At 39.0% G+C, this 27,592-nt stretch overlaps 1 protein-coding gene across 5 annotated transcripts in view; it reads left to right on the top strand.

Annotated features, from left to right (window-relative positions):
• The window catches only part of MCCC1 (methylcrotonyl-CoA carboxylase subunit 1), a 62,073-nt gene that overhangs the window by 31,261 nt on the left and 3,220 nt on the right, over positions 1-27,592 (top strand). For all 5 annotated transcript variants that reach the window (XM_025451216.3, XM_035710172.2, XM_035710173.2 and 2 more), the window contains 7 exons: positions 5,630-5,757; positions 9,359-9,542; positions 11,872-11,981; positions 15,522-15,738; positions 17,438-17,524; positions 23,137-23,186; positions 26,408-26,545. In XM_025451216.3, the coding sequence (XP_025307001.1) occupies positions 5,630-5,757; positions 9,359-9,542; positions 11,872-11,981; positions 15,522-15,738; positions 17,438-17,524; positions 23,137-23,186; positions 26,408-26,545 (914 nt within the window). The remainder of the gene's footprint in view (positions 1-5,629; positions 5,758-9,358; positions 9,543-11,871; positions 11,982-15,521; positions 15,739-17,437; positions 17,525-23,136; positions 23,187-26,407; positions 26,546-27,592) is intronic.

The following is a 27,592-nucleotide window of genomic DNA, read 5'->3' as shown; positions in this document are numbered from 1 at the left end:
TGTTGAGTTTAATAAGTTCTTTATAGATCTTGGAAACTAGCCCTTTATCTGATATGTCATTTGCAAATATCTTCTCCCATTCTGTAGGTTGTGTTTTAGTTTTGTTGACTGTATCCTTTGCTGTGCAAAAGCTTCTTATCTTGATGAAGTCCCAATAGTTCATTTTTGCTTTTGTTTCTTTTGCCTTCGTGGATGTATCTTGCAAGAAGTTACTGCGGCCGAATTCAAAAAGGGTGTTGCCTGTGTTCTTCTGTAGGATTTTGATGGAATCTTGTCTCACATTTAAATCTTTCATCCATTTTCAGTTTATCTTTGTGTATGGTGAAAGAGAGTGGTCTAGTTTCATTCTTCTGCATGTGGATGTCCAATTTTCCCAGCACCATTTATTGAAGAGACTGTCTTTCTTCCAATGGATAGTCTTTCCTCCTTTATCGAATATTAGTTGACCATAAAGTTCAGGGTCCACTTCTGGGTTCTCTATTCTGTTCCATTGATCTGTGTGTCTGTTTTTGTGCCAGTACCACACTGTCTTGATGACCACAGCTTTGTAGTACAACCTGAAATCTGGCATTGTGATGCCCCCAGATATGGTTTTCTTTTTTAAAATTCCCCTGGCTATTCGGGGTCTTTTCTGATTCCACACAAATCTTAAAATAATTTGTTCTAACTCTCTGAAGAAAGTCCATGGTATTTTGATAGGGATTGCATTAAACGTGTAAATTGCCCTGGGTAACATTGACATTTTCACAATATTAATTCTGCCAATCCATGAGCATGGAATATTTTTCCATCTCTTTGTGTCTTCCTCAATTTCTTTCAGAAGTGTTCTATAGTTTTGAGGGTATAGATCCTTTACCTCTTTAGGTAGGTTTATTCCTAGGTATCTTTTGCTTTTGGGTGCAATTGTAAATGGGATTGACTCCTTAATTTCTCTTTCTTCAGTCTCATTGTTACTGTATAGAAATGCCACTGATTTCTGGGCATTGATTTTGTATCCTGCCACGCTACCGAATTGCTGTATGAGTTCTAGCAATCTTGGGGTGGAGACTTTTGGGTTTTCTATGTAGAGTATCATGTCATTGGCGAAGAGGGAGAGTTTCACTTCTTCTTTGCCAATTTGACTGCCTTTTTAATGTCTTTTTGTTGTCTGATTGCTGAGGCTAGGACTTCCAGTACTATGTTGAATAGCAGTGGTGAGAGTGGACATCCCTGTCTTGTTCCTGATCTTAGGGGAAGGGCTCCCAGTGCTTCCCTATTGAGAATGATATTTGCTGTGGGCTTTTCGTAGATGGCTTTTAAGATGTTGAGGAATGTTCCCTCTATCCCTACACTCTGAAGAGTTTTGATCAGAAATGGATGCTGTATTTTGTCAAATGCTTTCTCTGCATCTAATGAGAGGATCATATGGTTCTTGGTTTTTCTCTTGCTGATATGATGAATCACATTGATTGTTTTACGGGTGTTGAACCAGCCTTGTGTCCCGGGGATAAATCCTACTTGGTCATGGTGAATAATTTTCTTAATGTATTGTTGGATCCTATTGGCCAGTATCTTGTTGAGAATTTTTGCATCCATGTTCATCAGGGATATTGGTCTGTAATTCTCCTTTTTGGTGGGGTCTTTGTCTGGTTTTGGAATTAAGGTGATGCTGGCCTCATAGAACGAATTTGGAAGTACTCCATCTCTTTCTATCTTTCCAAACAGCTTTAGGAGAATAGGCATGGTTTCTTCTTTAAACTTTTGATAAAATTCCCCTGGGAAGCCATCTGGCCCTGGACTCTTGTGTCTTGGGAGGTTTTTGATGACTGCTTCAATTTCCTCCCTGGTTATTGGCCTGTTAAGGTTTTCTATTTCTTCCTGTTCCAGTTTTGGTAGTTTGTGGCTTTCTAGGAATGCGTCCATTTCTTCTAGATTGCCTAATTTATTGGCGTATAGCTGTTCATAATATGTTTTTAAAATCGTTCGTATTTCCTTGGTGTTGGTAGTGATCTCTCCTTTCTCATTCATGATTTTATTAATTTGAGTCTTCTCTCTCTTCTTTTTAATAAGGCTGGCTAATGGTTTATCTCTCTTATTCTTTCAAAGAACCAACTCCTGGTTCTGTTGATCTTTTCCACAGTTCTGGTCTCGATTTCGTTGAGTTCTGCTCGAATCTTTATTAACTCTTCTTCTCCTGGGTGTAGGATCTATTTGCTGTTTTTTTCTCTAGCTCCTTAGGTGTAAGGTTAGCTTTTGTATTTGAGTTCTTTCCAGTTTTTGAATGGATGCTTGTATTGCGATGTATTTCCCCCTTAGGACTGCTTTTGCTGCATCCCAAAGATTTTGAACGGTTGTATCTTCATTCTCATTAGTTTCCATGCATCTTTTTAATTCTTCCTTAATTTCCTGGTTGACCCTTTTATCTTTTAGCAGGATGGTCCTTAACCTCCACGTGTTTGAGGTCCTTCCAAACTTCTTGTTGTGATTCTAATTAATTCTAACTTGTGTCGTGTTCTAATTTCAAGACATTATGGTCTGAGAATATGCAGGGGACGATCCCAATCTTTTGGTATTGGTTCAGACCCGATTTGTGACCCAGTATGTGGTCTATTCTGGAGAAAGTTCCATGTGCACTTGAGAAGAATGTGTATTCAGTTGAGTTTGGATGTAAAGTTCTGTAGATATCTGTGAAATCCATCTGGTCCAGTGTATCATTTAAAGCTCTCGTTTCTTTGGAGATGTTGTGCTTAGAAGACCTATCGAGTATAGAAAGAGCTAGATTGAAGTCACCAAGTATAAGTGTATTATTATCTAAGTATTTCTTCACTTTGGCTAATAATTGATTTATATATTTGGCAGCTCCCACATTCGGGGCATATATATTGAGGATTGTTAAGTCCTCTTGTTGGATAGATCCTTTAAGTATGAGATAGTGTCCCTCTTCATCTCTCACTACAGTCTTCGGGGTAAATTTTAGTTTATCTGATATAAGGATGGCTACCGCTGCTTTCTTTTGAGGACCATTCGAATGGTAAATGGTTCTCCAACCTTTTATTTTCAGGCTGTAGGTGTCCTTCTGTCTAAAATGAGTCTCTTGTAGACAGCAAATAGATGGGTCCTGCTTTTTTATCCAGTCTGAAACCCTGTGCCTTTTGATGGGGTCATTAAGCCCGTTCACGTTCAGAGTTACTATTGAGAGATATGAGTTTAGTGTCATCATGATAACTATTCAGTCCTTGTTTTTGTGGATTGTTCCACTGAACTTCTTCTTAAAGGGGAATTTTAAGAGTCCCCCTTAAAATTTCTTGCAGAGCTGGTTTGGAGGTCACATATTCTTTCAGTTGCTGCCTGTCTTGGAAGCTCTTTATCTCTCCTTCCATTTTGAATGAGAGCCTTGCTGGATAAAGTATTCTTGGTTGCATGTTCTTCTCATTTAGGACCCTGAATATATCCTGCCAGCCCTTTCTGGCCTGCCAGGTCTCTGTGGAGAGGTCTGCTGTTACCCTAATACTCCTCCCCATAAAAGTCAGGGATTTCTTGTCTCTTGCTTCTTTAAGGATCTTCTCTTTATCTTTGGAATTTGCAAGCTTCACTATTAAATGTCGAGGTGTTGAACGGTTTTTATTGATTTTAGGGGGGGATCTCTCTATTTCCTGGATCTGAATGCCTGTTTCCCTTCCCAAATTAGGAAAGTTTTCAGCTAGGATTTGTTCAAATACATATTCTGGCCCTCTGGCCCTTTCGGCGCCCTCGGGAACCCCAATTAAATGTAGGTTTTTCTTCCTCAGGCTGTCGTTTATTTCCCTTAATCTATCTTCATGGTCTTTTAATTGTTTGTCTCTTTTTTCCTCAGTTTCCCTCTTTGCTATCAACTTGTCTTCTATGTCACTCACTCATTCTTCCACCTCGTTAACCCTCGTCGTTAGGACTTCTAGTTTGGATTGCATCTCATTCAATTGATTTTTAATTTCTGCCTGATTAGCTCTAAATTCTGCAGTCATGAAGTCTCTTGAGTCCTTTATGCTTTTTTCTAGAGCCACCAGTAGCTGTATAATAGTGCTTCTGAATTGGCTTTCTGACATTGAATTGTAATCCAGATTTTGTAACTCTGTGGGAGAGAGGACTGTTTCTCATTCTTTCTTTTGAGGTGAGGTTTTCCTTCTAGTCATTTTGCTCAGTGCAGAGTGGCCAAAAGCAAGTTGTATTGGGAAAATGAGAAAAAGAGAGGAGAGAAAGAAGGAAAGAAAAGAGAAAGAGAAAAAAAAAGAAGAAAAAGAAAGAAAGGAAAAAAAGGGGTGGGGGAAGGAAACAAATCAAAAAGCAAAACAAAACAAAACAACAACAAAAAGAAAAAAGAAAAAAAAGAACCACGGGGGAGTATCTTCTGATTCTGTGTACTTTAAGTCCCTTGGCTTCCCCTGGAACTTCTCCGTCTAGCTGGTCTTCTGGGGGAGGGGCCTGTTGTGGTGATTTTCAGGTGTTAGCACTTGGGGGAGCTGCTCTGCCCCCTGCCTGGTGCAGGGCTCAGTGGGGGTTGTTCACCCCGTGAGGCCCCAGGAGGAACAGCCCCAGTGGCGGGGCCAGCTCTGGAAACCTGGATTCAGCTCCCGCAGGAACTCCGGAGCTCTCCGTCTGCAGGGCCTGGAGGCTCCGGGGCGGGGCCGCTGATCTGCTCAGCTCGGGGCAGGAGCGTCCTTGCTGTCCTGGGCCCTCCCGGCCTCTGCCTGTCCCGGGGGACGCCGGATCCTGGGCTGTGTCCCGGCGCCCAGTGCTCCGGGGCCTGTGCTGTTGGATTCGCGCTCCGGGTGGCACAGCCCCCTCCTCGGAGTCCCCACCCGAGCCCCTCCAAGCTGCTCCGGGTCCCGCCGTGCGCACTGCAGCCCTTAGAGAGCTCGGCGCACTCTCCTGGGCGCGCAGTTGCTCTGTTACTGTCCCAGGGAGCCTGAGGGCATCCTCGCCCTCCTGGGGTCCTGCTCCAACTCCCTGCGAGCCCCTTTCCGCCCGGGAAGGTTGGTGCAGTTCCTGTTTGCTCTCCCGTCCCGGGGACACTCGCCCCGGCCTCAGCCCGGCTCCTCGCGGGGCCCCTCCCCCTTGGATGCCTTTTGTTTCTTTATTTCTTTTTTCCCCGTCTTCCTACCTTGATAGAAGCGCGAACTCTTCTCACTGTAGCATTCCTGGTGTTCTCTCTTTAATTCTCAGGCCAAATTCATAGATTTTCAGGATAATTTGAAGGTTTTCTAGGTAATTTGGTGGAGACAGGTGATTTGGAGACCCTACTCTTCTGCCATCTTGCCCCAGTCCCCCGACTCTCTAATTTCAGGCGACTCTTAATAAGAGACTCATAAGAGATTCTAGGAAACAAACTGAGGGTTGCTGGGGGGTGGGAGTAGAGGAATGGGGTAACTGGTGATGGGCATTAAGGAGTGCACGTGCTGTGCTAGCACTGGGTGTTATATGTAACCGATGAATCACTGACCTCTACCTCTGAAGTCAATAATACACTATATGTTAATTAATTGAATTTAAATAAAATAAAAAATTTAAAAACATTAATTAAAAAATAAAAGTTGATGTGATACATCATGGAAGATTTTTATTTCTACTGATTGATTATATGCTATCGAAATATAACTTGTTTTTTATCTTTTAGGAACTGTCGAGTTTATTATGGACTCAAAGCACAATTTCTACTTCATGGAAATGAATACAAGACTGCAAGTGGAACATCCTGTTACTGAGATGATCACAGGAACTGACTTGGTGGAGTGGCAGCTTAGGGTGGGACTATTTTTTCTGTTAAAGATCAGTCTTGAGAATATGTCACCTGCTAGCCTCCTAAAAGAAGATGTCACTTTGGACAAGGGTTCAATTCTGGCTGGTTCAATTCTGGCTCCTTTATCATGAGGACAGGAAAATAGGAGGTTAAAGATATTTCATTTGTTGCTGTGACATTATTGTCACTTTATGGACTCAGATTTCTAACCTGTCACTTACCATTATTTCTCTTAGACATGGGATAGCCTAAGGCAAGGTGCAGGTGAGCTGCTGCCACTGAGGCTGTCTTGTGACTACATTATCTCAACACCAAAGCCTTGTACTCTACCTGAAGGCCACAGTATTCTGTGCTGGGCCATCCTTTGCTTTTAGAGGCACGACAGGCCCCAGTGAAATGAGCTAAGGAAGAGTTGGGAATGAAGAGCCAAGGTAACGGTCTAGACTAATAGAGTGAACCACATGCAAGTGCTAACTTACACACTGTTGTTGGCCTGTGGTAGGATAAGTATAGCCCTTTCAGAATAAGTGTTTAGAAATTTTTACAGCATTTTTGTGACATGTCTATTGTATGTTACAAAAGTATAAGTGTATAATTGTTCCTTTGTTATAAATAGTTTGAGAAGCACTGGCCTAGACTAGAATTCCACAAAGCATATTCTTAAAGGAATATGGATAATAACTAAATCTGTTTTACTCTTATTATTGAAAACAATTGATTTTACAGCCTTTTTTAATATAAAAAATGTTTTTAAGTACCATAAATACTTTCATATTTAAATGTTTAAGTACTATATTCTCTGTAGAATTCTTGGTTCTTTATATATTCTGAAACTAAATTTTTTTTCATGTTATGATGCTAAAGTTTTGATTATTATTTTGATAATTTTGTCTTTCCAGAACTTCTATGGACAATAATATGATGCTCCTTTTGCTGGTTCCTTGGGGATGATTGGTGGTTTTAATTGAGCCATAAGATTCTTTGGGGCCTCTATAGCCTTGGGAGCTAATGAAAACCAGGCACATCAGGCTAGTAAGTGTTAGTAAGTAATGGGAAAATTGTAGCGGATTTAGAAAGTTTTGGAAAGAGTGCTTCTGTTTCCAGAATTCAAGGAAAGGGGGAATTTTTTTTTCTGAAGCAGTAATTGAGAGTCCAGAATTTTTCTTTTTAAGATTTATTTATTTTTAGAGGCAGGGAGAAGGGCAGAGAGAGAGGGAGAAAGAGTCTCAAGTAGACTCCACGCTGAGTGCAAAGCCTGATGCAAGGGCTCAATCTCACGACAACGAGATCTTGACTTGAGCAGAAACCAAGAGTCAGATGCTTAACTGACTGGGCCACTTAGGTACCCTGGGAGTCCAGAATTTTGAAATCATGACAGATAAAGGATTTCTAGGGAAGGGAAAGCTTTTGGACATAAGTGGAACCAGTAGACTTTTTTTCTGCATCTCGAGAAATTGCAAGAGCTTTAAAGTCCCTTTAAAAAGAGAAGTAGGCTTTTCTTCTCTGGGAAGGGATTCTAGAACTTATGGACACCACTAGACCTCATTTATAATGTTGAAGGCACTTTGGATCCTGGCTTCCAGGCAGAGGTAAAACAAGAGGGCTTGCCATTTGATGAGTCCAGAGTTCAAGCTCCAGGACCAGCCTCTGGAGTCAAAGCCTCCCTAGAATGAGATTGCAGTGATGTGGGCATCTAGGCTGCAGACACAGGTGGTACCCATGTCCAGGGGAAGCTGGGGAATATATCCAAGGTCCAGGAGTTCCAAAGAGTCAATGTCTAAGCCTAAGAGAACTCATATGGCACAGATTTCCAAGTATCCAGAGGCATGGTTGGGGCCTGTCTCTTCTGAGCTCAGATGGAAACCAATCTGAAAGGAAAATAGGCAAAGATAAGCCAGTTTGAAATGGGGCTCTGTAGTCAGAAATGAGATCACATCTTGAAATATGGATATGTGGTCATTCTTTTCCAGGTTTCTATTAAGACAAATAGAATTCTTTATTAAAACATTAAAACGTATTTCATTATAAAGGATAAGAATGAAATGACAATAGCTAACGCTTATTTAGTACCTACTACATGCACTTTTCTCTGAACCATTAAGAGGTTAAAAAACATGCCCAGAACAGAGTAAGTATAGAGACAGAATTTGGGCCAAGGCAATAGGGCTGCAGAGTCTGTGGTTCAAAACACCGTGTCATAAAAGCATTCAATGTGGTCCCATTTTCCTTTCATTCTTAACTGCTCTGGTTCCTGGTTTTTCTTATCTACAGATTTAAAGAGATAAACTCTCTACCTCTGTTTCATGCTTACCTATTTAGTTCCAAGTGGTGCTAAATTACTCAGTTTTATCCCCCTATATCTTTTGCTTTCTCAGTTTGTCCTTTTCTCATCCTGGAGGAAAACTAGAGAAAGTAGAGAAAGTGACAGCATGTCCTCCATTAGCCTTTTCCAAATTATACTAGTTGGAGAGAGAGAATTGTTGTATTGGTACATAATAGTCAAAATAATGTAATTGTAGTAATGATAAAATGAGGATCATCCTGCTTATAATCTGGTATCATGCAATATGTATTAACATAACAAAATTGAAAAACCATCATGTGATGATGGTGATGAGGATCACAAAGATGGGGGAGCCTGTCTAGCTCAGTTGATAGAGCATGTGACTCTTGATCTTGAAGTGGTGAGTTTGAGTCCCACACTAGGTGTAGAGATTACTTAAATAAACTTAAAAAAAAAAAAAAAAAAAGGCTAGGGCAGCCCGGGTGGCTCAGCGGTTTAGTGCCGCCTTCAGCCCAGGGCCTGATCTTGGAGACACGGGATCGAGTCCCATGTTGGGCTCCCTGCATGGAGCCTGCTTCTCTGAACTCTGCCTGTGTCTCTAGCATTCTCTCTCTCTCTCTCTCTCTCTCTGTCTCTCTCTGTGGGTCTGTCATGAATAGATAAATAAAATCTTAAAAAAAATAAAAGGCTAATAAAGATGGCAAATGCCACACGTTAGCAATATGCAAACTTAACTGAGCCAGGGTAGGAAAGCTTCCCTAATGACGTGATTATTTTGAGCTAAGGTCTAGAGAATAAGCAGTTAACCAGAAAAAAAGATTGGAATAAATGTTCCAAGGAGAATAAGGTATGGTATATCCAGAGCTCAAAAGGTGAGAAATGCTTTATACATTCAAGTACCTGTGAGTGTAGTCCTAAACACCAACAAATAATTTACTATTAAAAAAGATTGATTTGATAACTGAGCACTGACTGATGTTTTAAATGAAAACAGATTATCTTGCCAGTAAGAAATTTTAGTTGTAATTACATTGAAAAAAGACTGATCTTTATAATTTAGTCTTCACCTGCTTTCTCTACTTAAAGAACTCTAGAAACTCTTGTAATTAATACATTATTTCCAAGCTGCATCTGTTTTTGTAACCTATTTTTGCTTTTGCCCCAAACTCGGGGAGGTGGATGAAATAATAGTTTTTATTTGACTTGTTATAAAGCCCAAATGTGTATTTTCCATGGAAAAAGACAAGACCATCAACTTCCCAAGTCTCATAGTTGTACTAAAAGGAGGAATTTCATAGAAGCACATATTCTTCTTTTACCAGATTGCAGCAGGAGAGAAGATTCCTTTGAGCCAGGAAGAAATAACTCTGCAGGGCCATGCCTTTGAAGCTAGAATATATGCAGAAGATCCTGCCAATAACTTCATGCCAGGGGCTGGGCCCTTGGTGCATCTCTCCACCCCTCAGGGAGACCTTTGTACTAGAATCGAAACTGGAGTGAGACAAGGTAAAGTGAAATAAATGAAAAGTCTCAGTCTTTTTAAATTTTCAGTGCGTTATTATTTCTGGACAGTTCTTTTCCCTGTCTTATGGAAATGTTTAGTATGTTTTAGAATGAAGGATGTAATTGATTTCTCATTAATCTTTATTTTTCTTTCTGGAATAGTTATTTTTAAAAAATAGCTACTAATCTTTAACAATACACCCTTTGTTGAGATGTAGCAGTATTTGTTCAAACCTAAATAACAAACATTTTGTGTGTACTATTTTATATTTTTACTCTGCCTAGTTCTAAGAGTAATTTAAGGTTGCTGATACCTTCTATGCTCAACACCCTCTGCATTCAAGGGACTTAAAGTTAAGCTGGAGAATTAATATATAAACTCAGTGTAAGCTAAACAATAATAAAAGAAATAAAGAAAAATAAAAAATATAAGAGTGCTCATAGAATATGATTAACAACAATGGTCATAACAATCAGCATTAACTGTGTACTGTGTACACTGTTCTAGGTGACTTTTTTATCTGGACTCCTTTAACCGTGAGAACTACCCTATGAGTAGGTGTTATTTTCACTCCATTTTCCAGATGAGGGAATCAGGGCACAGAGAAGTTAGCTGACTTACCCAAGGTCACCTCACCCTTGGAGCCAAGAGTCAGACCCAGTCTCTCTGGCTCCAGAATCCATGTTCTGAGCTACTACCACCTTGACTTTAGTTGCCAGAGAAGTTAACCAGATGGTGAGTGACGAAAAGCAGTTCTCAGGATTAGAGGTTATGTTAGGCCAGTACAATCAGGACACATTTCTAAGAGGAAGTGTGGAATAGATTTGAGTAGGCAGATTGAACAGCACACAGAACAGTGGTGAAAGAAGAGCTTAACTCAGGTGTGTTGGAAGAACTGTAAGAACACATGCAGCTAGAGAAAAGGGTTCAGGATGGTGAACAGTTGGAGATGCAGCTAGAGGTACAGGTTGAGAGCAAATCGCAGTGTCTTGAAAGCCAAAATGAGGAGTCAGGACTTCTTGATGACAAATTGGAAGAATTTTGAGAGCTCTGGCTAAACCACAGCAAGATTTAGTAGTCAGTAGGGTTTTTTTTAACTTAACACCAGAACATTTTAGAGAGAGAACACTCACAGTGGATAGGAAAGAATCTGTAGGGTGAGCAAAACTTGTGATGTAATTTGATAAAGATACTCAAAGGTTAACAGATATAATTCCAAGAAGGACTCCTAGATTCACATCTCTGCACTGGGAGGATCTTCTACTCCAAGAAGCTTCCCCAACCCTCCCCTTCTGCATTCCTTAAGCTCCTTATGTATTCCTCGGGCACTTTGCTTATTATATTGTTTTACAGTAACTTTTTACTCCTTGTATAGTTTTCCCATTATATTGTAAGTTTCTTAAGGGGGGAGAGACTGTGTCTTCCATGTTCTAGTTGCTGCACCTTACTCAGGCCTGGGCCTAGAGGGTGTTCAGTACACATTGGTGAGTGATGGTGTGGATAGGTGGGTGGATGAGGGATAAGGGGGTGTACTTTAACTCCTTGCTTTTATAGATAAAGACCCTGGGATTCAGAGGGGTCAAGTGGCCTGCCAAAAATCACACAGAGATCCTAGTACAGTGTTCTTTATAACACACCACATCCTCTTAACTTGAACCATTTCTAACCTTGAACCATGAGATGTGCATGGTTCAGATTTTTTTTGTTTTAAACTATTCCAGCCAGCATTTTGGGTGGCGCAGGCTGGCCTACAACTGGGCTTCATGTGCATGGCTCTGAACTTACGGGGCTGCATGGTTCAGACTCTTGTTCTCTAAGACTGTCGTAGCAATGATGGCTGCTATTCATTTATTGGTTCTGCCAGGTATGGCACTTGGCCTTTTATTATCAATCCTCCCAAGGACTTTACAGGATAATGGGATTATGCTCCATATTTTTCTGATGAGGAGACTGAGGGGAGGAGGGAAGGAAATGCTAAGGGCAGAAATGGTTGTGACAAGAGAGGGTAGAGACAGTTTGTACGGACTTTCAAAATGAGGGAAGGGAAAAGGTTCAGAAGAAGATAGGACGGGGAAAGCCGGCCTGTGGATCTCTGTTTTAGGGCCTGGTGCACTTGGATGGCCATACTCTCCTCAGATTTGTGCTAAGTTTTTAAACCTCTGTGAGCCTCAGTTCCTCATGAATAAAACAGTGATAATGATATCTATCCTGTAAGAGCTCCAAAAGATTAAGTGTGAAATGAGCATAAAGCCCCAGCAGAATGTCTTGTGTGTCATATTTTATCACTTTGAGTTTTGACTTTGAGTGGTTACTGTGGCTTTTTAATTTTAGGAGATGAAGTTTCAGTGCATTATGACCCCATGATTGCGAAGCTGGTTGTATGGGCTACAGATCGCCAGGCAGCCTTGACGAAACTGAGGTACAGCCTTCGTCAGTACCATGTGAGTGAGCCATGGCCGTGTTAGGACCCAGATAATCTGTGTCTCTGCATAGCCAAGTATGTCTGTAATGACTGGTCAGGCTTTGTCTTTGCAGCTCATGGCCACCAGTTACCCAGGTGTCAGGAACAAACTGAGTGCATGTTCCCATGGGTCAGAATAGAGTTTAATGACTTCTTGTTTTAGCTAGAAAAGAAAAATTGCAGGGCTAAAGCTGTTAGTGTTATACTTCAGTGAAACCTGATATTAAATTCATATTCATCCTGGTAGATAAGGCCAGCTGTACAAGTGTGGCCTGCAGTCTGGTTTTTATTTTCTCCAGTGGAAAATACTTATGTTCAGTTTTATCCATTTGACAGAGTTTGTTGCTTTTTTGCTACACACATTCATTTCCTTGGTGTAGTAATATACCAAGACCACACTGATGTAGCTTCATAGAAGAATTTCTTATTAACTCGTGATGTCCAAAGTGTTATATGTCATTAATTTCACCAAACTTCTCATTTATGTGGCTCCAGCCACGCTGGTCTCCTTGCCATTCCTTAGACACACCCAGCATGGAGCCATGTGTTCCTACTCTCTATTCCAGAATGTTCTTTCCCCACATTATTGTAGGACTCCCTCCTCACCATCCTCAGCTCCTGCTCACCTCTGAATTCTTCCCAGGCTGCTCCTTTTTTTTTTTTTTTTTTTTTTTGAAAGATTTTATTTATTGGGACAACAGTGGCTCAGCGGTTAAGTGTCTGCCTTTGGCCCAGGGCTCACATGATCCTAGGGTCTCGGGATCAAGTCCCACATCAGGCTTCCTGCATGGCGCCTACTTCTCTCTCTGCCTATGTCTCTGTCTCTCTTTCTCTTGTCTCTCATGAATAAATAAATAAAATCTTTAAAAAAAAAAAAGGAAAGAAAGAAAGATTTTATTTATTGAGAGAGAAAGAGCAGGCGTATCTGTACATGCACACACGCACATGCATGCACACACACATGCACACAGGTGGGGGAGCACAGAGAGAGAGGGAGAGAAAGAATCCCCAGCAGACTCCTCACTGAGCATGGAGCCCTGACGCAGAGCTCAGTACCACGACCCTGAGATCATGACCTGAACCGAAACCAAGGATCAGATATTTGACTGACTGAGCCACCCAGGTGCCCATCCGTTTGTTTGGGTTTTTTTAATTGAAGTATAGTCGATTAGTTTTAGGTGTAGAGCAGGGTGATTCAATTCTATAATTTACATAGGACTCACCACAGTAAGTATAGCTATCCTCTGTTACCAAAGTTATGACAGTACTATTGATTATAATCTGTAGTTTTCATCCATGTGACTTATTTTATGACTAGAAAATTGTACCTCTCGATCCCATTCATCTATTTACCTTATCTTCTCACCTCCTTCCCCACTAGCAATCACCAGTTCTCTATTTATGAGTCTGTTTCTGTTGTGTGTTTGCTTTGTGTTTTAGATTGCACATGTAAGTGAAAATATATGATATTCATCTTTGATTTATTTCACTTAGTATAATACCCTCTAGGTCCATCCATGTTGTTACAAATGGCAAGATTTCATTCTTTGCTGTGACTGAGTAGTATTCCTTTATGTGTGTACACCACATCTTTTTTATCCTTCATCTATTGATAGACACTGAGGTTGCTTCCATATCTTGACTATTATAAATTGTGTTGCAATAAACATAAGGGTGCATATATCTTTTCTAATTCATGTTTTCTTTTTTTTTTTTTTTTTTCTAATTCATGTTTTCATTTCATTTGAGCAAATAGCAGTGGAATTACTAGATCATATATTTCTGTTTTTAACTTGGGGGCAACATCTATACTATTTTCCACAGTGGCTGTACCCATTTATCTTCCTACCAGTGGGGCATAAGAGTTGCCTTTTCTCCACATCCTCACCAACACTTCTTACTTCTTATCTTTTTGATACTGGCTGTTCTGACTGGTGTGAGGTGATGTCCCATTGTGGTTTTGATTTGCATTTCTTTGATGATGAGTGATGGTGAGCATCTTTTCATGTGTGTGTTAGCCATTTGTATGCCTTTTTTGGGAAAAAAAAAATCTGTTCTGGATTTTTAATTGGATTATTATTTTTTTAATTAATTGGATTATTAGGTTTTTTGGTGTTGAGTTGTAGGAGTTCTTTATATATTTTGGATATTAGCCCGTTATCAGGATGTATCATTTGCAACTATCTTCTCCTATTACCTTTTCATTTTGTTGATGGTTTCCTTCACTGTGCAAAAGTTTTTTAATTTGATGTAGTCCCAATAGTTTATTTTTGCTTATGTTTCCCTTGCCTGAGGAGACATATCCATAAATATGTTGCTAAGGCTGACTTCCAAGAGATTACTGCCTATGTTTTCTTTAGGAGGTTTTTGGTTTCAGGTCTCACATTTAAGACTGTAATCCATTTTTAGTTTATTTTTGTGTGTGGTGTGAGAAAGTGGTCTTCATTCTTCAGCATGTAGCTGTCCTGTTTTCCCACCACCAGTTATTGAACAGATGTTCCTTTCCCCATTGTATATTCTTACCTCCTTTGTAATAGATTAATTGACCATATAAGCATGGGTTTATTTCTGGGCTGTCAGTTCTGTTGATCTTTGTGTCTATTTTTGTTCCAGTACCATAATGTTTTTATTACTCCCGCTTTGTAGTGTAGCTTGAAACCAGGTCATCCTGTTTAAAATAGGGCCCTTTGCTCTTCTGTCTCCCCTTAACCAGCCTTATTTTTCTTCATATGGCCTGATAGCATATTAGATATTTGTTAATAAATATTGTCTGTTATCTGTTCCTAGAATGTAGGCCCTGTGAGGTTTTGTTCTTGTTGTGTCTCTATTACTTGGATCAGGGCCTAGCACCTAATGGTAAATGGGTATCAGATGAATGATTGGATAAATGAATGAATGAACCCAAGGCTCAGATAGCTGGTTTTACCCTTGATCCCATTTATTGGGTGGGTATGGGTTCATTTTATACTTTTTCACTTTTATATCATTGTGTAAAGTTTGGATTTTAGTGTCAGAAGGAAGTTCCTTTAAGGTCATTTAATCCTGTCCCATCCTCAGTGCAGCAATCCTGTCCTGTTTGCAGTCTTCCTATTTTGTGGGAGTATTCTGAGTGGCAAGTCTTCAATATCTTGCAAATAAATCTCATTTAAGTTCATTAAGATTTATCACTCTTCTAGCCTGAGTCAATTAAATGTCTCCATACTACCTATTCTAACATCACTCCCTATGTCCTCTTTATCATAAAGAGCAAAATGTAGTTTACTACATTTTAAAATGTATCATAAAATACAATTTTAAGTATTAAGTCCAGATAGATAGTGATGGTAAAGTGGGTTTTTGGTTTTGTTTTTCCTATGAGTTGTCCTGTTGCCACCATGTAGGTTTTTTTTTTTTTTAATTTTCCTTGAGAGTTGCCCATAATAGAAAACACTTAGGACAGAGAGCAGAGGCCGTAGAAATGATTTTCTGAATATGTTGTTTTCCCCATCCACTGGGGATGTGGGTTTTTTTCTCTTCCTAGATCGTCGGACTGCACACCAATATTGACTTCCTCCTCAGCCTGTCTGGCCACCCAGAGTTTGAAGCAGGCAATGTGCACACTGATTTCATTGCTCAACACCACAAAGAGCTGTTTCCCAGTAAGAAGGCCACAGCCAAGGAGTTTTTATGCCAGGCAGCTCTGGGTCTCATCTTCAAGGAGAAAGCTGTGTCTGATGCTCTCAAAATTCAGTCACAAGGTATGGAATGCTTTCCTCTTTCCTTTGCTTGTTAGGATTCTCTGAATAATCACTGAAGGTGCTTTTCTTTTCTTTTCTTTTTTAAAGATTTATTTATTTTATTTATTTATGATAGACAGAGAGAGAGACAGACAGAGACACAGGAAGAGGGAGAAGCAGGCTCCATGCCGGGAGCCTGATGCGGGACTTGATCCCGGGACTCCAGGATCGGGCCCTGGGCCAAAGGCAGGCGCTAAAGCACTGAGCCACCCAGGGATCCCCTGAAGGTGCTTTTCTTTATGCCACTCTTGTGTCCCTTTTTTTCTCTAGTAATTGACACCATCCTCTGCTAATGTGGTTTTTAGCATTTAGCAGTGAAGATTCACATATCATGGATGTGCCTTTAAACACTTTTTAACCCATTCAATACAACTTAACTAGTTGCCAAATAGTGTTGAGATATTTTTTCAACCTAACACTGATTCTTCCTAGACCCTGTGCTGACTCCTTCCAAAGCTTTTTCAACTCGCTGCTCCTCGAGGGCCTACTTTAGTGTATCCTCTACACCAGTGGCAACTTCCTTGGTCCTAGGGACTAAAGACAAAGCATGAGATTTTTGGGTTCCCTTGGGTTACCTGTGATTTATCATTGAGTTATTTCCTCCTCCTTTCCTTTTCCATTCTGTGATCAAATTTCTGACTACGTAGAAACCGAGGTACTTCCTCAAATAGGAGAATCAGGACTATGGCAGAGATTCAGCCCTGTTGCCACACACAGACATCTCTGCTTCAGCACTCCCACTAAGTTGTTATTCAGCCTCTTCCTAACACCTCAGGAAGCTAGAAATTTATACAGAGAATTCATCAGAACTCATTAGCCTATTATGGTATCAGTTCTTCATTAAAAAGTTCTTCCAAGTTGAGCAAAATCTGAGCTCTCTCAAACTTGCTTCAGACTATTTACTTCTGGCTAACTCTGACCTTTGGAGCAAACCAGAAAAAAAAAATAATCCATTTCTCTCATTATTATTAGGATTAGTATATAATTTTATTATTAGGATCTTTCATTTCTAGATTCATTCAAGAAAGTTATATCAAAAGCTTAAAATACATAACTACATCTTTAGGAGATGTATACTCTATTGTCATTTTGTCCTTTTACAATACATGAAACGCCTCTAAATGGGCCCACACGGTATTTCTAACCCTGCACATAGCATTGTTAGAATCGAGTATCCTCTTACTCTCCCCTTCCTTTTTACAATTTATAACCGGCACACATAAGAGCTTCAGAATAAATCGCTTCAGTTTAGCTATGCTGTAGCTCCTGGATATGGTCCAACAGTGGATGAACACACAAGCCTGTGGGAAGGGACAAGTGATTCAGAAAGAGGCAAGGTGAAAGAAAAGTAATGAGTGGTGGAGATTTTGGTGACCTGGAATGCATTTGCCTGAGAAGGGGAGACCACTGTGCAACTTACACCCCCAGAGGAAGAGAGTTTAAGCTGTAAATGCTCAGATTTTTCAGAGAAGCTAGAATTTTTCATATGACATTTCCTGAGATGTAAATGAAAGTATCTAAGTTAAATTTAAAGCAATAAGGACAAAGAAGACACATTTGAGCTGCCAGCATAGGGCGGGTGTTTTATGTTTTCTTTCTTAACGTATGAAGTCAGGCTTGATGTTTGTAAATTTGTTGTTGAATCTTAATTTTTTTCTAGATCAGTACTCACCTTTTGCATCCAGCAGTGGAAGAAGACTGAATATCTTTTACACCAGAAACATAACCCTGAGGGATGGTAAAAACAGTAAGTAATGTTTTATTCAAAGAGGAGCATGCTTCATAGAAATACATCACATTCACCTGGAAAAAAAGGATACACCCCAGCCACAGATCAGTCAATTACATTTTTAAGCTCCCTAGCCTAACCATTGGAAGGAATACTAGGATTGATTGGCTCAGGTGGTTTAATTAGTGGTATTTTTCTCCTTTTTCCTTTCTATATTTTGTAAATACTTGAAAAATGACTAATGAAAATATGTCATAAAATATATACAGCAAAATGAAATATGCCAAGATGTAAGGTTACCATTGGAGAGTGGGATTTGAGGCGATTTGTGTCACACACACCCCCCAGTTGTCTTTGTACTTTCTTTGCTTTGCAGTTTTTCTTCAGCAAGAATGTACTACTTTTAAGTGAGAAAATCAATATCCAAAGCTACTCTAGGGTGAAGGATTACCCACTACTCAGGTAGTGTTTCAGGTAGAAGTGGGTTACTAAGGAGCTATGATTTATTAAGTGCCTGATCACATGTAAATTTTTATCTTCACTATAATAGAGGCACCTGGGTGGCTCAGACCGTTAGGTGTCTGCCTTTGGCTCAGGTCATGATCTCAGGGTCCTGGGATCGAGCCCCATGTCCATTGGGCTCCTTGCTCCCTCTCCTTCTGTACCCACTCATGCTTTCTATCTCTCAAATGAATAAATAAAATCTTTAAAAAAAAATATCTTCACTATAATTGAATGAGGTATAGTCTCCACCATACCCATGTATGGCCGATGAAACTGAGGCAGAGAAGTAAAGTAACTTACTCAAGGTTAGGGACATTGACATCTAGACTTTCTGACCTTGACTTCTGTGCTATTTTTACTCTTCCAGTGGAAGATTGATTTTTGACTGCAAACTAATTTGAGTAGGTTGAGGGTGGGACTGATTTATTGTAATTGAAGCCAGGAGAGGCTAACATCAAAAAAATTTAAATTTTTTATAAATTTGTGGCTGGAATAATGTACCAGAGGGATCAGAATCCCTTGATAGCAGTATCCCTTCTACTGCGGGACAGGTTGCATGGGAAGCCAGATGGGTGCCGAGCCAGATCTGGGAGGACTGGATAACCTTGAATGTGAGGGGTCATTGAACTGTGAAAGCTCCATTATAAAAATATGCCTACCAGGTAGAACAGAATTTTCCTGCTAGCTCATGGCAGCACCCTCCTCCTCAGGCAGAGTAAGATCTTGATCTCAACTCTCTGTAGACATGCATTCAGTTTTTAGCAAATTCCTTTTTCACAGAAGTTGTTTGGTATACAGATATTACAGAAAAAATATTTTGAGATATTTTTTTCATCCTGAATCTGGATGGTCATTACCTTTAATGTATTGAGTACATGGGAAAAAAGTTTGCAAGCATCCCTTACAGAGTAGCATTCTGCAAATGTTTAACCTATCCATTTTATGCCAGTATGTCTGTTCATTTCATTCCTAAAAAATAGCCCCTCCAAAATCAGGGATTATTTTACTCAAGACTCCTATATACTTAATATAAGTAGCAGTAGCAGTAAAGTTTCAGTGGCCTCTTCAACCTAAATTAAACAGAAAAATCACACGTGTGATTAAAATTCTAGTGAGCCAACTGTGTTATTTGGTATGGATCTTCACTAAGGCACTTAGCAGTGTTTTGAACTATGCTGCATTTGTTGGAAATTTTTAAAATTTTTAATTAAAAAACAAATACATTATTGAAAACCAGCATGGCTGCTCTTCACAACATCCTTTTGGTAGTCTTTTTCAACAATAACCTAGGCCTGAATATAATAGTTTCCAGAAATGTTCTGTTGGTTCTCTAATAAATGCTAATTAACAGTACCCGTGATTGAATAAGTGAGTACACCAAATGGGAAGTCTTAAGGGCCCCGAAGCATTTATGAATCTAAAGTAGAGCCAACTCTTAATGATCTCAGTGAGAATGATCAAATATTTTAAGTATTTAAGACTTGAAAAATATTCTTACTTTGTTACTAGTGGCCATGCTTCACAAAACCCTAACCTACCTTCAATAATACGAATAATAGCTAAGATTTATTGAGTGTTTTGTATATGCCAGATATTAAGTGCTTTCCATGGATTATTTAACTACCATTTTCAGAACAGTTCAATGAAATTGGTGTTACTATTAGTGTCAACTTTATAAATTGGGAACCAAAGCTTAGAGAGATTAATTTCTTAAAGTCATACCAAAAGTAATTGGTAGAGCCAGAATTCAAACCCACACTCCAGGGTGTATGTCTTTATCTAATACTGCACCATGCCACACTTCCATATCTTATTAAGTATATAAGAGAATAGGGTGTGTGGCTGGTTCAGTTGGTAGAGCATGCAACTTGATCTTGGTCGGGGTTGTGAGTTCAAGACCCATGTTGGGTGTAGAGCTTATTTAAAAGTAATTAATTTTAAAAGTAGAGATAAGAGGATAAGTTCTCTTGTGGAGGTCTAGAGGCAACTAGGGGATGGAGGAGGAACATGTTCATACCCTGTGACACATGAAAGAGTTTATTCTCTTTGATGCAATTGTAAATGGGATTGTTTTCTTTATTTCCCTCTCTACTATTTCATTATTAGTGAATAGAAATGCAACAGATTTTTGTGTATTGATTTTTGCATCCTGCAACTTTACTGAATTTACTTATTAGATCTAATGTTTTTTTGGTAGAGTCTTAAGGATTTTCTATGGATAGTATATTATCTGCAAATAATGACTGTTTTTCTGTATCAATTGAACACTTTTTATTTATTTATTTTCTTGTCTCATTGTTCTGGCTAAGACTTCCAGTACTATGTTGAATAAAAGTGCTGAGAGCAGACATTCTTGTCTTGTTCTTGACTTTTAGTGGGAAGACTTTCAGCTTTTTATTATTGAGTATGATGTTAGCTGTGGGTTATCGAGAGTTGAATGGATAAAGAAGACGTATATATACAATGGAATATTACTCAGCCATAAGAAAGAACGAAATCTTGCCACTTGTGACAACATAGATGGACCTACATGGTATTATGCTAAGTGAAATGAACCAGAGAAACACAAATATCATACAATTTCACTTATATATGAAATCTAAAAAACAAAACAAGTGAATAAACAAATAGTAACAACAGAGAGAAACAGACTCATAAATATAGAGAACAAACTAGTGGTTGCGGAAGGAGAGAGGGGCAGTGGATGAAATGGTGAAGGGGATTAAGAGGTACGAACTTCCAGTTATAAAACAAGTAAGCCACTGGAATGAAAAGTACAACATAGAGAATATAGTCAATAATATTGTAATACACGTACAGTAAGCATTTTGTAGTGTATATAATTGCTGATTTCACTATGTTGTATACCTGAAACTAATTTAATATTATATGTCAACTATAATTCTAATTTAAAAAAAATTTTTAAAGAATTTAGAGTTTTCCTGGCAGTGTGTTTACTATGATTCTTTTGGCATTCACGTTGGCTAAATACTTGCCATATTTCATGAATCAAAAAAAAACCCTAATCTGGTATAATTGGATGCATTTTCTCTTAAGAAGGGCTAAAAGATATTGGCAAGATATAGTGTGGAGAAGTTCATTTGTAGGTTCATTACAAAGTTTTTGAAAAAATAAATGTTATGAGTAATGTGAAAAAGAGGAAAAAAAAGATGTCTTCTCTCTTAAGGAATTTACCATCTAGCAAAAGAGAAGTAGGTATGTTGGGAAGATAGGCAGTGTGGTAGTTAATAACACAGACCCTGAGGCTGCCTGGGTACTGAAATCAGTGAGGTATCCGACTCTTGGTTGGGGCTGAGGCCCTGAGGCTCCTGAGGGTAGTGGGATTGAGCCCTGCATCAGGCTCTTCGCTCAGTGTGGAGTCTACTTGGACTCTCTCTCTCTCTCTCTCTCTCTGCTCCTCCCCACCATGCTCTCACCCTGTCTCTCTCTCTCTAATATAAATAAATAAGTCTTTAAAAAAACAACATGCAGACCTGGGGTTAGAATGTTAAGGGTTTGAGTTTTGGCCCTTGTGTTGTCTATGATCCTTGAGCAAGACACACACTCTCTCTAAGCATCAAGTGTCCTCAGCCATAAATGGGAGTGATAGTGGTTACTACTTTCTTGGGTTGTTGTGGATATTAAATGAGACAGCACATAGAAAGTTTGTTGTGGGGATGCCTGGGTGGCTCAGTGGTTGAGCATCTGCCTTCAGCCCAGGGCATGATCCCAGGGCCCTGGGATCGAGTCCAGCATCAGGCTCCCTTAAGGGAGTTACCCAGGCCTGCGGCCTCCAGCCTGAATCAGGAGTGAGCGATGCAAATGAAAGGACAAACTGAATAGGACAGGTACGGAAGAATTTGGCAGCTTTGTAGTGACCATCGCACGTGGAAAGTGAAGGAGAAGGTGAGAATGACAGGCTTTAAGCCCGGATGACCAGGAAAACTATAATGCCAGCCACGGAGCTCCTGGGGCAGGAGGAATGCAGGCAGAGCGGAGAGATGATTTATTGGACCCACCATGTTCACTTTAAGGTGCCGATAGAGCATCCAGCTGGGAATGACTAATCAGAGTTCTGGAGAAGGAAGGTCAGGGCTGGAAATAGATTTGAGCTGGCAGCATCAAAATGGTGGTTAAAGTATCAGGAGTTGATGAGATGACTTTGGTCTGCATTCTCTGTACCACTTGATTCAAGAAAACTTGATTTCTAACTCTTAGGAAGGTCTTTCCCCCCAATCCCCATCTCCTAGGAAAGTCTTTAACCACTTCTGTGTTCACAGAATACTATGAAATATATTGTATATTATATTTGTATGATCTGTTACAGTTTACAAAGCACTTTTATATTTATTAACTCATTGTTACATTCTCATAATGGCAGACCTGGGTCTTAAACTAGAGTTTCTCTCTCCCAATTCATTATATTTCCACTTTAACACTGCAATTTTTCTTGTTGAAGAAAAAAATACCTAAAATATTCTACAACATTAAAAGAGCTAAAACTCCATTTAAAAAAATGTTTAATTCCAGTGTAGTTAACATACTGTGGTTTTTTGTTTTGTTTTTTAAAGATTTTATTTATTTGGGAGAGAGCAAGAGTGAGAGTGAAAGAGAGAGCAGAGGGAGAGGGAAAAGCAGGTTCTCTGCTGAGCAGGAAGCCCAATGCGGGGCTCTATCCCAGGACCTCAAGATCAGGATCCTAGCTGAAGGCAGATGCTTAACCAACTGAGCCACCAGGTGCCCCATTAGTTTCAGGTATACCATATAGAGATCCAGCAATTCTGTACATTAGTCAGCACTCATCGAGACAAGTGTACTCTTACTCCCCTTTACTTGTTTCACCCATCCTCCACCCACCGTCCTTCTGGTAACCACCAGTTTCTTCTCTATAGTTAAGAGACTGCTAAAACTTCATTTTTTAAAAAAGAAAACTTTGATATTCATCTTTATTGGAAACTGCCTCTAGATTTAAAAAAATTTTTTTTATCTTTATTGGGAATTAAAAAATGTTGATATTCCTAACAGCTGGTTTTCTTTTAGGTTGAAAGCGATGTATAGAATGTCAGTTATTGAATAAATGGATGTCTTCTAATTTTTCTTCAATTTTTCCCCGCTTTTCTGTAAAGATGTAGCCATAGCTGTAACATATAATCATGATGGGTCATATAGCATGCAGGTAAGCCTTACTGGTTTTGTTCTACAGTTTATAGCTAAATCTGATCTCTCATACCAGGAGGGTCTCTTTTCACACTCTGATTTTTCCGAAGCCAGTGACCACTATGACTATAGTTAGAAGGATGTCATGTGCTTTTATTTGAGACCAATTTGGGGAAATTACCCCCTCTGTAGTTTCTGATTGTCTCCTCAATTTGGCTATAGTTCCCTTAAGCATGAAAACTTGGTTTAAGAAAAAGAAATAATAATAGCTTTGAATCAGACGCCTGACAAGTCTCTAAAGTATGTGCATGTATTTACATCTAAAGCAGCCGTTCTCAAACTTTTTGGTTTAAAAATCCATGTACAGGGATCCCTGGGTGGCGCAGTGGTTTGGCGCCTGCCTTTGGCCCAGGGCGCGATCCTGGAGACCCGGGATCGAATCCCACGTCGGGCTCCCGGTGCATGGAGCCTGCTTCTCCCTCTGCCTGTGTCTCTGCCTCTCTCTCTCTCTCTCTGTGACTATCATAAATAAATAAAAATTAAAAAAATAATAATAAAATAAAATATTTAAAAAAAATAAATAAATAAAAAATAAAAATCCATGTACACCCTTAAAAATGAAGACTCCCCAAAGAGCTTTGTGTTTATGTTAATTACATGTTCTAATATTTACCATTCAGAAGATTAAACTGAGCGTACTTTTTATTTCTGGTATTTTTCATGTATATTTTAAAAATTATATGTAAAATTTATCACATTAAACATTTTGGAATGTAAAGACATTCAATACATTCATCACATCATTTTACAAGCATGGCCACCATCTATCTCCTCTTTCTTCCTCTTGCAAAATTGACACTGTGAACCCCCATTAAATAGTAACACTCCACCTGCCCTCTCTACCTCCTCCCTCACCCCCAGCCCTTAATAACCACCATTCTGTGTCTATGAATTTGACTAAGTACCTCATAGGAATGAAATCATTCAACATTTGTCCTTTTGTGATTGGCTGTTTCACTTAGCAGGTCTTTAAGGTTCTTCTGTATTGTAGCATGTGTCCATATTTCCTTCCTTTTTGAAGTGGAATGCTATTCCACTGCCCCTATATACCACGCTTTGTCTTTTCACTTACCTCTTGATGGAGACTTGGGTTGCTTCCACCTTTTGCCTATTGTGGATAATACTTCTATGTACCTGGCAGACAGATACCTCTTTGAGACCCTATTTTTAATCCTTTTAGGTATATACCCATAAATAGAATTGCTGGATCATATGTTCTTGTTCTATTTTTAATTTTATAAGGAACTACCATACTGTTTTCCGCAGTGGCTGCCCCATTTTACGTTCCTATCAACAGTGCATGAGGGTTCCCTTTTCTCTGTATCCTCGCCAACATTGATTTTCTGTTTCTTTTTCTTTTTTATAATAGCCAACCTAATGGGTATGAGGTGTTATCTCACTGTGGTTTTGATTTGCGTTTCCCTAATGAATAATGATGTTGAGCGTTGTTTCATATGCTAATGATCCATTTGTATAACTTCTTTGGAGAAATGTCTATTTGAGTTCTTTGCCTCTTTTTAAAATTAGGTTGGTTTTTTTTTAATGTTGAATTGTAGGATAAACTGAGAAAACTTAAAACCTAATATTACCCAGGCACATGTTCCATTAGCTGTTAGGATAACATTATTACATGTCCTGCAGTCTCTAGAAAATCCCACTGTATATTCGTGAGAGAATGAGGGTAAAAAAGACAAATAACATTAGTATTATTATGAGAAGTGATTTGACTTTGTGGATCTGAAAAGGGTTTTGGGGACCCCAGGGGATCTGCAGGTCATACTTTGAGAATCTCTAGTTAAAATGATTATGTAGTCCTCAAATAAAAAAAGTCCATTACACTGGCAAAATGAAGTGCTTAAAGGGATTTAGGAAAAAAAAAGAGTGCGAATTCAACCAAATTCCTATCTAGTAAGGTATAAATTCAGAGAGCAGAATAAATCATTTTTAATATGAGCCAAGAGACTTTAAATCCTGCAAAATGAATTGATCGAGGACATACTTGGGATCTGCCAATGCCATGAGATAACCATTTTGTTTCACTGAGATTTGGAAAAACTGGGAAGTCTACCTATTTTAGGATATGGGAGTTGTAATTTATATTGGTATCTCTGGCTTGGGGACCCTTTCTTATTCCCTTGGTAAAGTCAACTACAGATTTATTCTAATCTGTTCTTTGAACTACATTCACAACTTTAGGATGCGCTTGTGTAAACCTTTAAACAAAACTGTTCCCAATCTAACCTTTATGTCCTGAGAATTTCACAAACATTCAAATGGCTGTTTTAGTAGGTTACAGAGCCCAGTAAATGTCATATTTAACTTAGGATACATGAGAACCAGCATATAAATACTGCAGTCTAACCTGGTTCACCTTAGCCTCTGTAAAATATTTGAAAAGAATAGCCACGGGACTTTGACAATAACCTTGTGGGAATTGAAATGAAAAATAGAGAAGATTTAAATGAATTTCCTGTGTGTAAAGGAATTTTTTTCCTTGGGTGTATATGTGAGAAAACATTTTTTAAAACAGAAAGGTTTCATGTCCCTTTGTCAGCTTCCTTGAAAGATCAAGTGTGAAATCTGTTCTTTGGCATTCTCTCTTACAGTTAGAAAACTGTGGCCAATCTCCAGCTATTTTATCTTCTTAAACTCAAAACTGAAACCCATAAATTTTATCTGCATGTTGGGGAGATAAAAGATACACATCTAATTATGTGGTTCTGGCTTTTTTCATTTCTGACATTGGCATAGTAAAACCAAATTTGACATCAGGTACTCAGAAATGAATATCAGCATGTAATAATAGTCAACTGAATTTTAATAATTTTGCTAAATTTGACTTGTATTTTTATTTCATGTTTTTATTGTTATTCTTAAATGAACATTTTAGCATTATGGTGCTATAGATAAGTTACCTGTTTTTTTTTTTTAATTACCTTACTGCTGTATTTATCTAGAGTACTTTATTTATGAATCTTAGAGGGAAACTTCCTACATGGCTTTTAAAAAAAGATATTTAAAAAAAAGATATTTCACCTGTTACCTTTTGAAACTATTAATGGTAAACAGTTGATTCTGATTTTATTAATCCTGTAGTTATTTATTTATTTTAAGGATCTTATTTTTCTGTGTGTGGTTTTTTTTTGTTTTGCTTTTGTTTTGTTTTGTTTTGTTTTTTAGATTGAAGACAAAACTTTCCAAGTCCTTGGTGATCTTTGTAATGAGGGAGACTGCACTTACCTGAAATGTTCTGTTAATGGAGTTGCTAGTAAAACTAAGCTAATTATCCTGGAAAACACTATTTACCTATTTTCCATGGTAATGTCTCTCTCTTTTTATAATAACATCATTGAGGTTTTGGAGAAAATTGCTTGACCCAGAAGCATCCCACTGAAACATTAGAAAGATCTTATTGCCTTCCATCACTGCTGTGACCTTTCTTCTGTGTTCTCCTCTTCACTCTCTTTCTTTGCCACATTCCTGCCTTCCCTTGTTCTTTTGTATACTCCTCACTGATAAACACATATATATTTTCATCCTTTAATTCTGAAGCATGTCCTCACACTCTTGCCCAAGAGTAACTCACTGCCCAGTGGGCAATACTTTCTGAGGGATTTGATGCCTGAATACTTGCCCAACCACCATCCTCCTGGTGCTTAGGATTCTGGGGATTTGGGAGGAGGTGACCATTGAGAGAAGAGTCCAGGGACCCAATATTTCTTGTGGGGAAGATGGGCAGTAGGAAGGTAGTGGGGGGTAATGGTGGTGTCTTGGCAGTCAAAGGATGGTTGATAATCAGCCGTGGCACAGATTTAGGTAGGAGCATGTCTCCTGACCCATTGTTCTCAGTTTGGAGCCTGCTGCCTGATGAGCCCATAGTTTCTGCATGGGCAGAAAATGATTATCAAATACACTGTGGCCTCTTCAGAGTTTTCTCACATTTGAGAACCATCTTACTGATCATAGTCCTTTGTGATGAGATGCCTTTAGTATTCCAGTAATTCAACTACTTACTATATACAGAGTCAAGGATGATCTCAATTCATAAGGCATTTCTTTCATTAGTTACTCTGCTATAACTGTATGGTGGTGGAGGCAGTATGGTGGAATGGTGACAAGTAGGAGTTCTGGAATGTGAATCTGCTTTGGTTCAAATCCTGCCTCTACCCCTGGGCAGCTGTGTGACCTAGGGCAAGTCAAACTCTCTGGCTTTAGTTCCCCCATCTCTATACAGGAAAAATAATAGTAACTACCTACCTCACAAGTTTGTTGTGATGATTGACCACATATGTATAACACTTAAGAATAGTTCCTGGCTTAGGCTAAGCACTTTATAGTGGGGATGCTGCTCAAAATGGCTTTCAA

The sequence above is a fragment of the Canis lupus genome, chromosome 34 (assembly GCF_003254725.2).
Source record: "Canis lupus dingo isolate Sandy chromosome 34, ASM325472v2, whole genome shotgun sequence".
Lineage (NCBI taxonomy): Eukaryota > Metazoa > Chordata > Mammalia > Carnivora > Canidae > Canis > Canis lupus.
The sequence above is the reverse complement of the archived record's forward strand: the minus strand, read 5'-3'. Positions and strand labels throughout refer to the sequence as shown.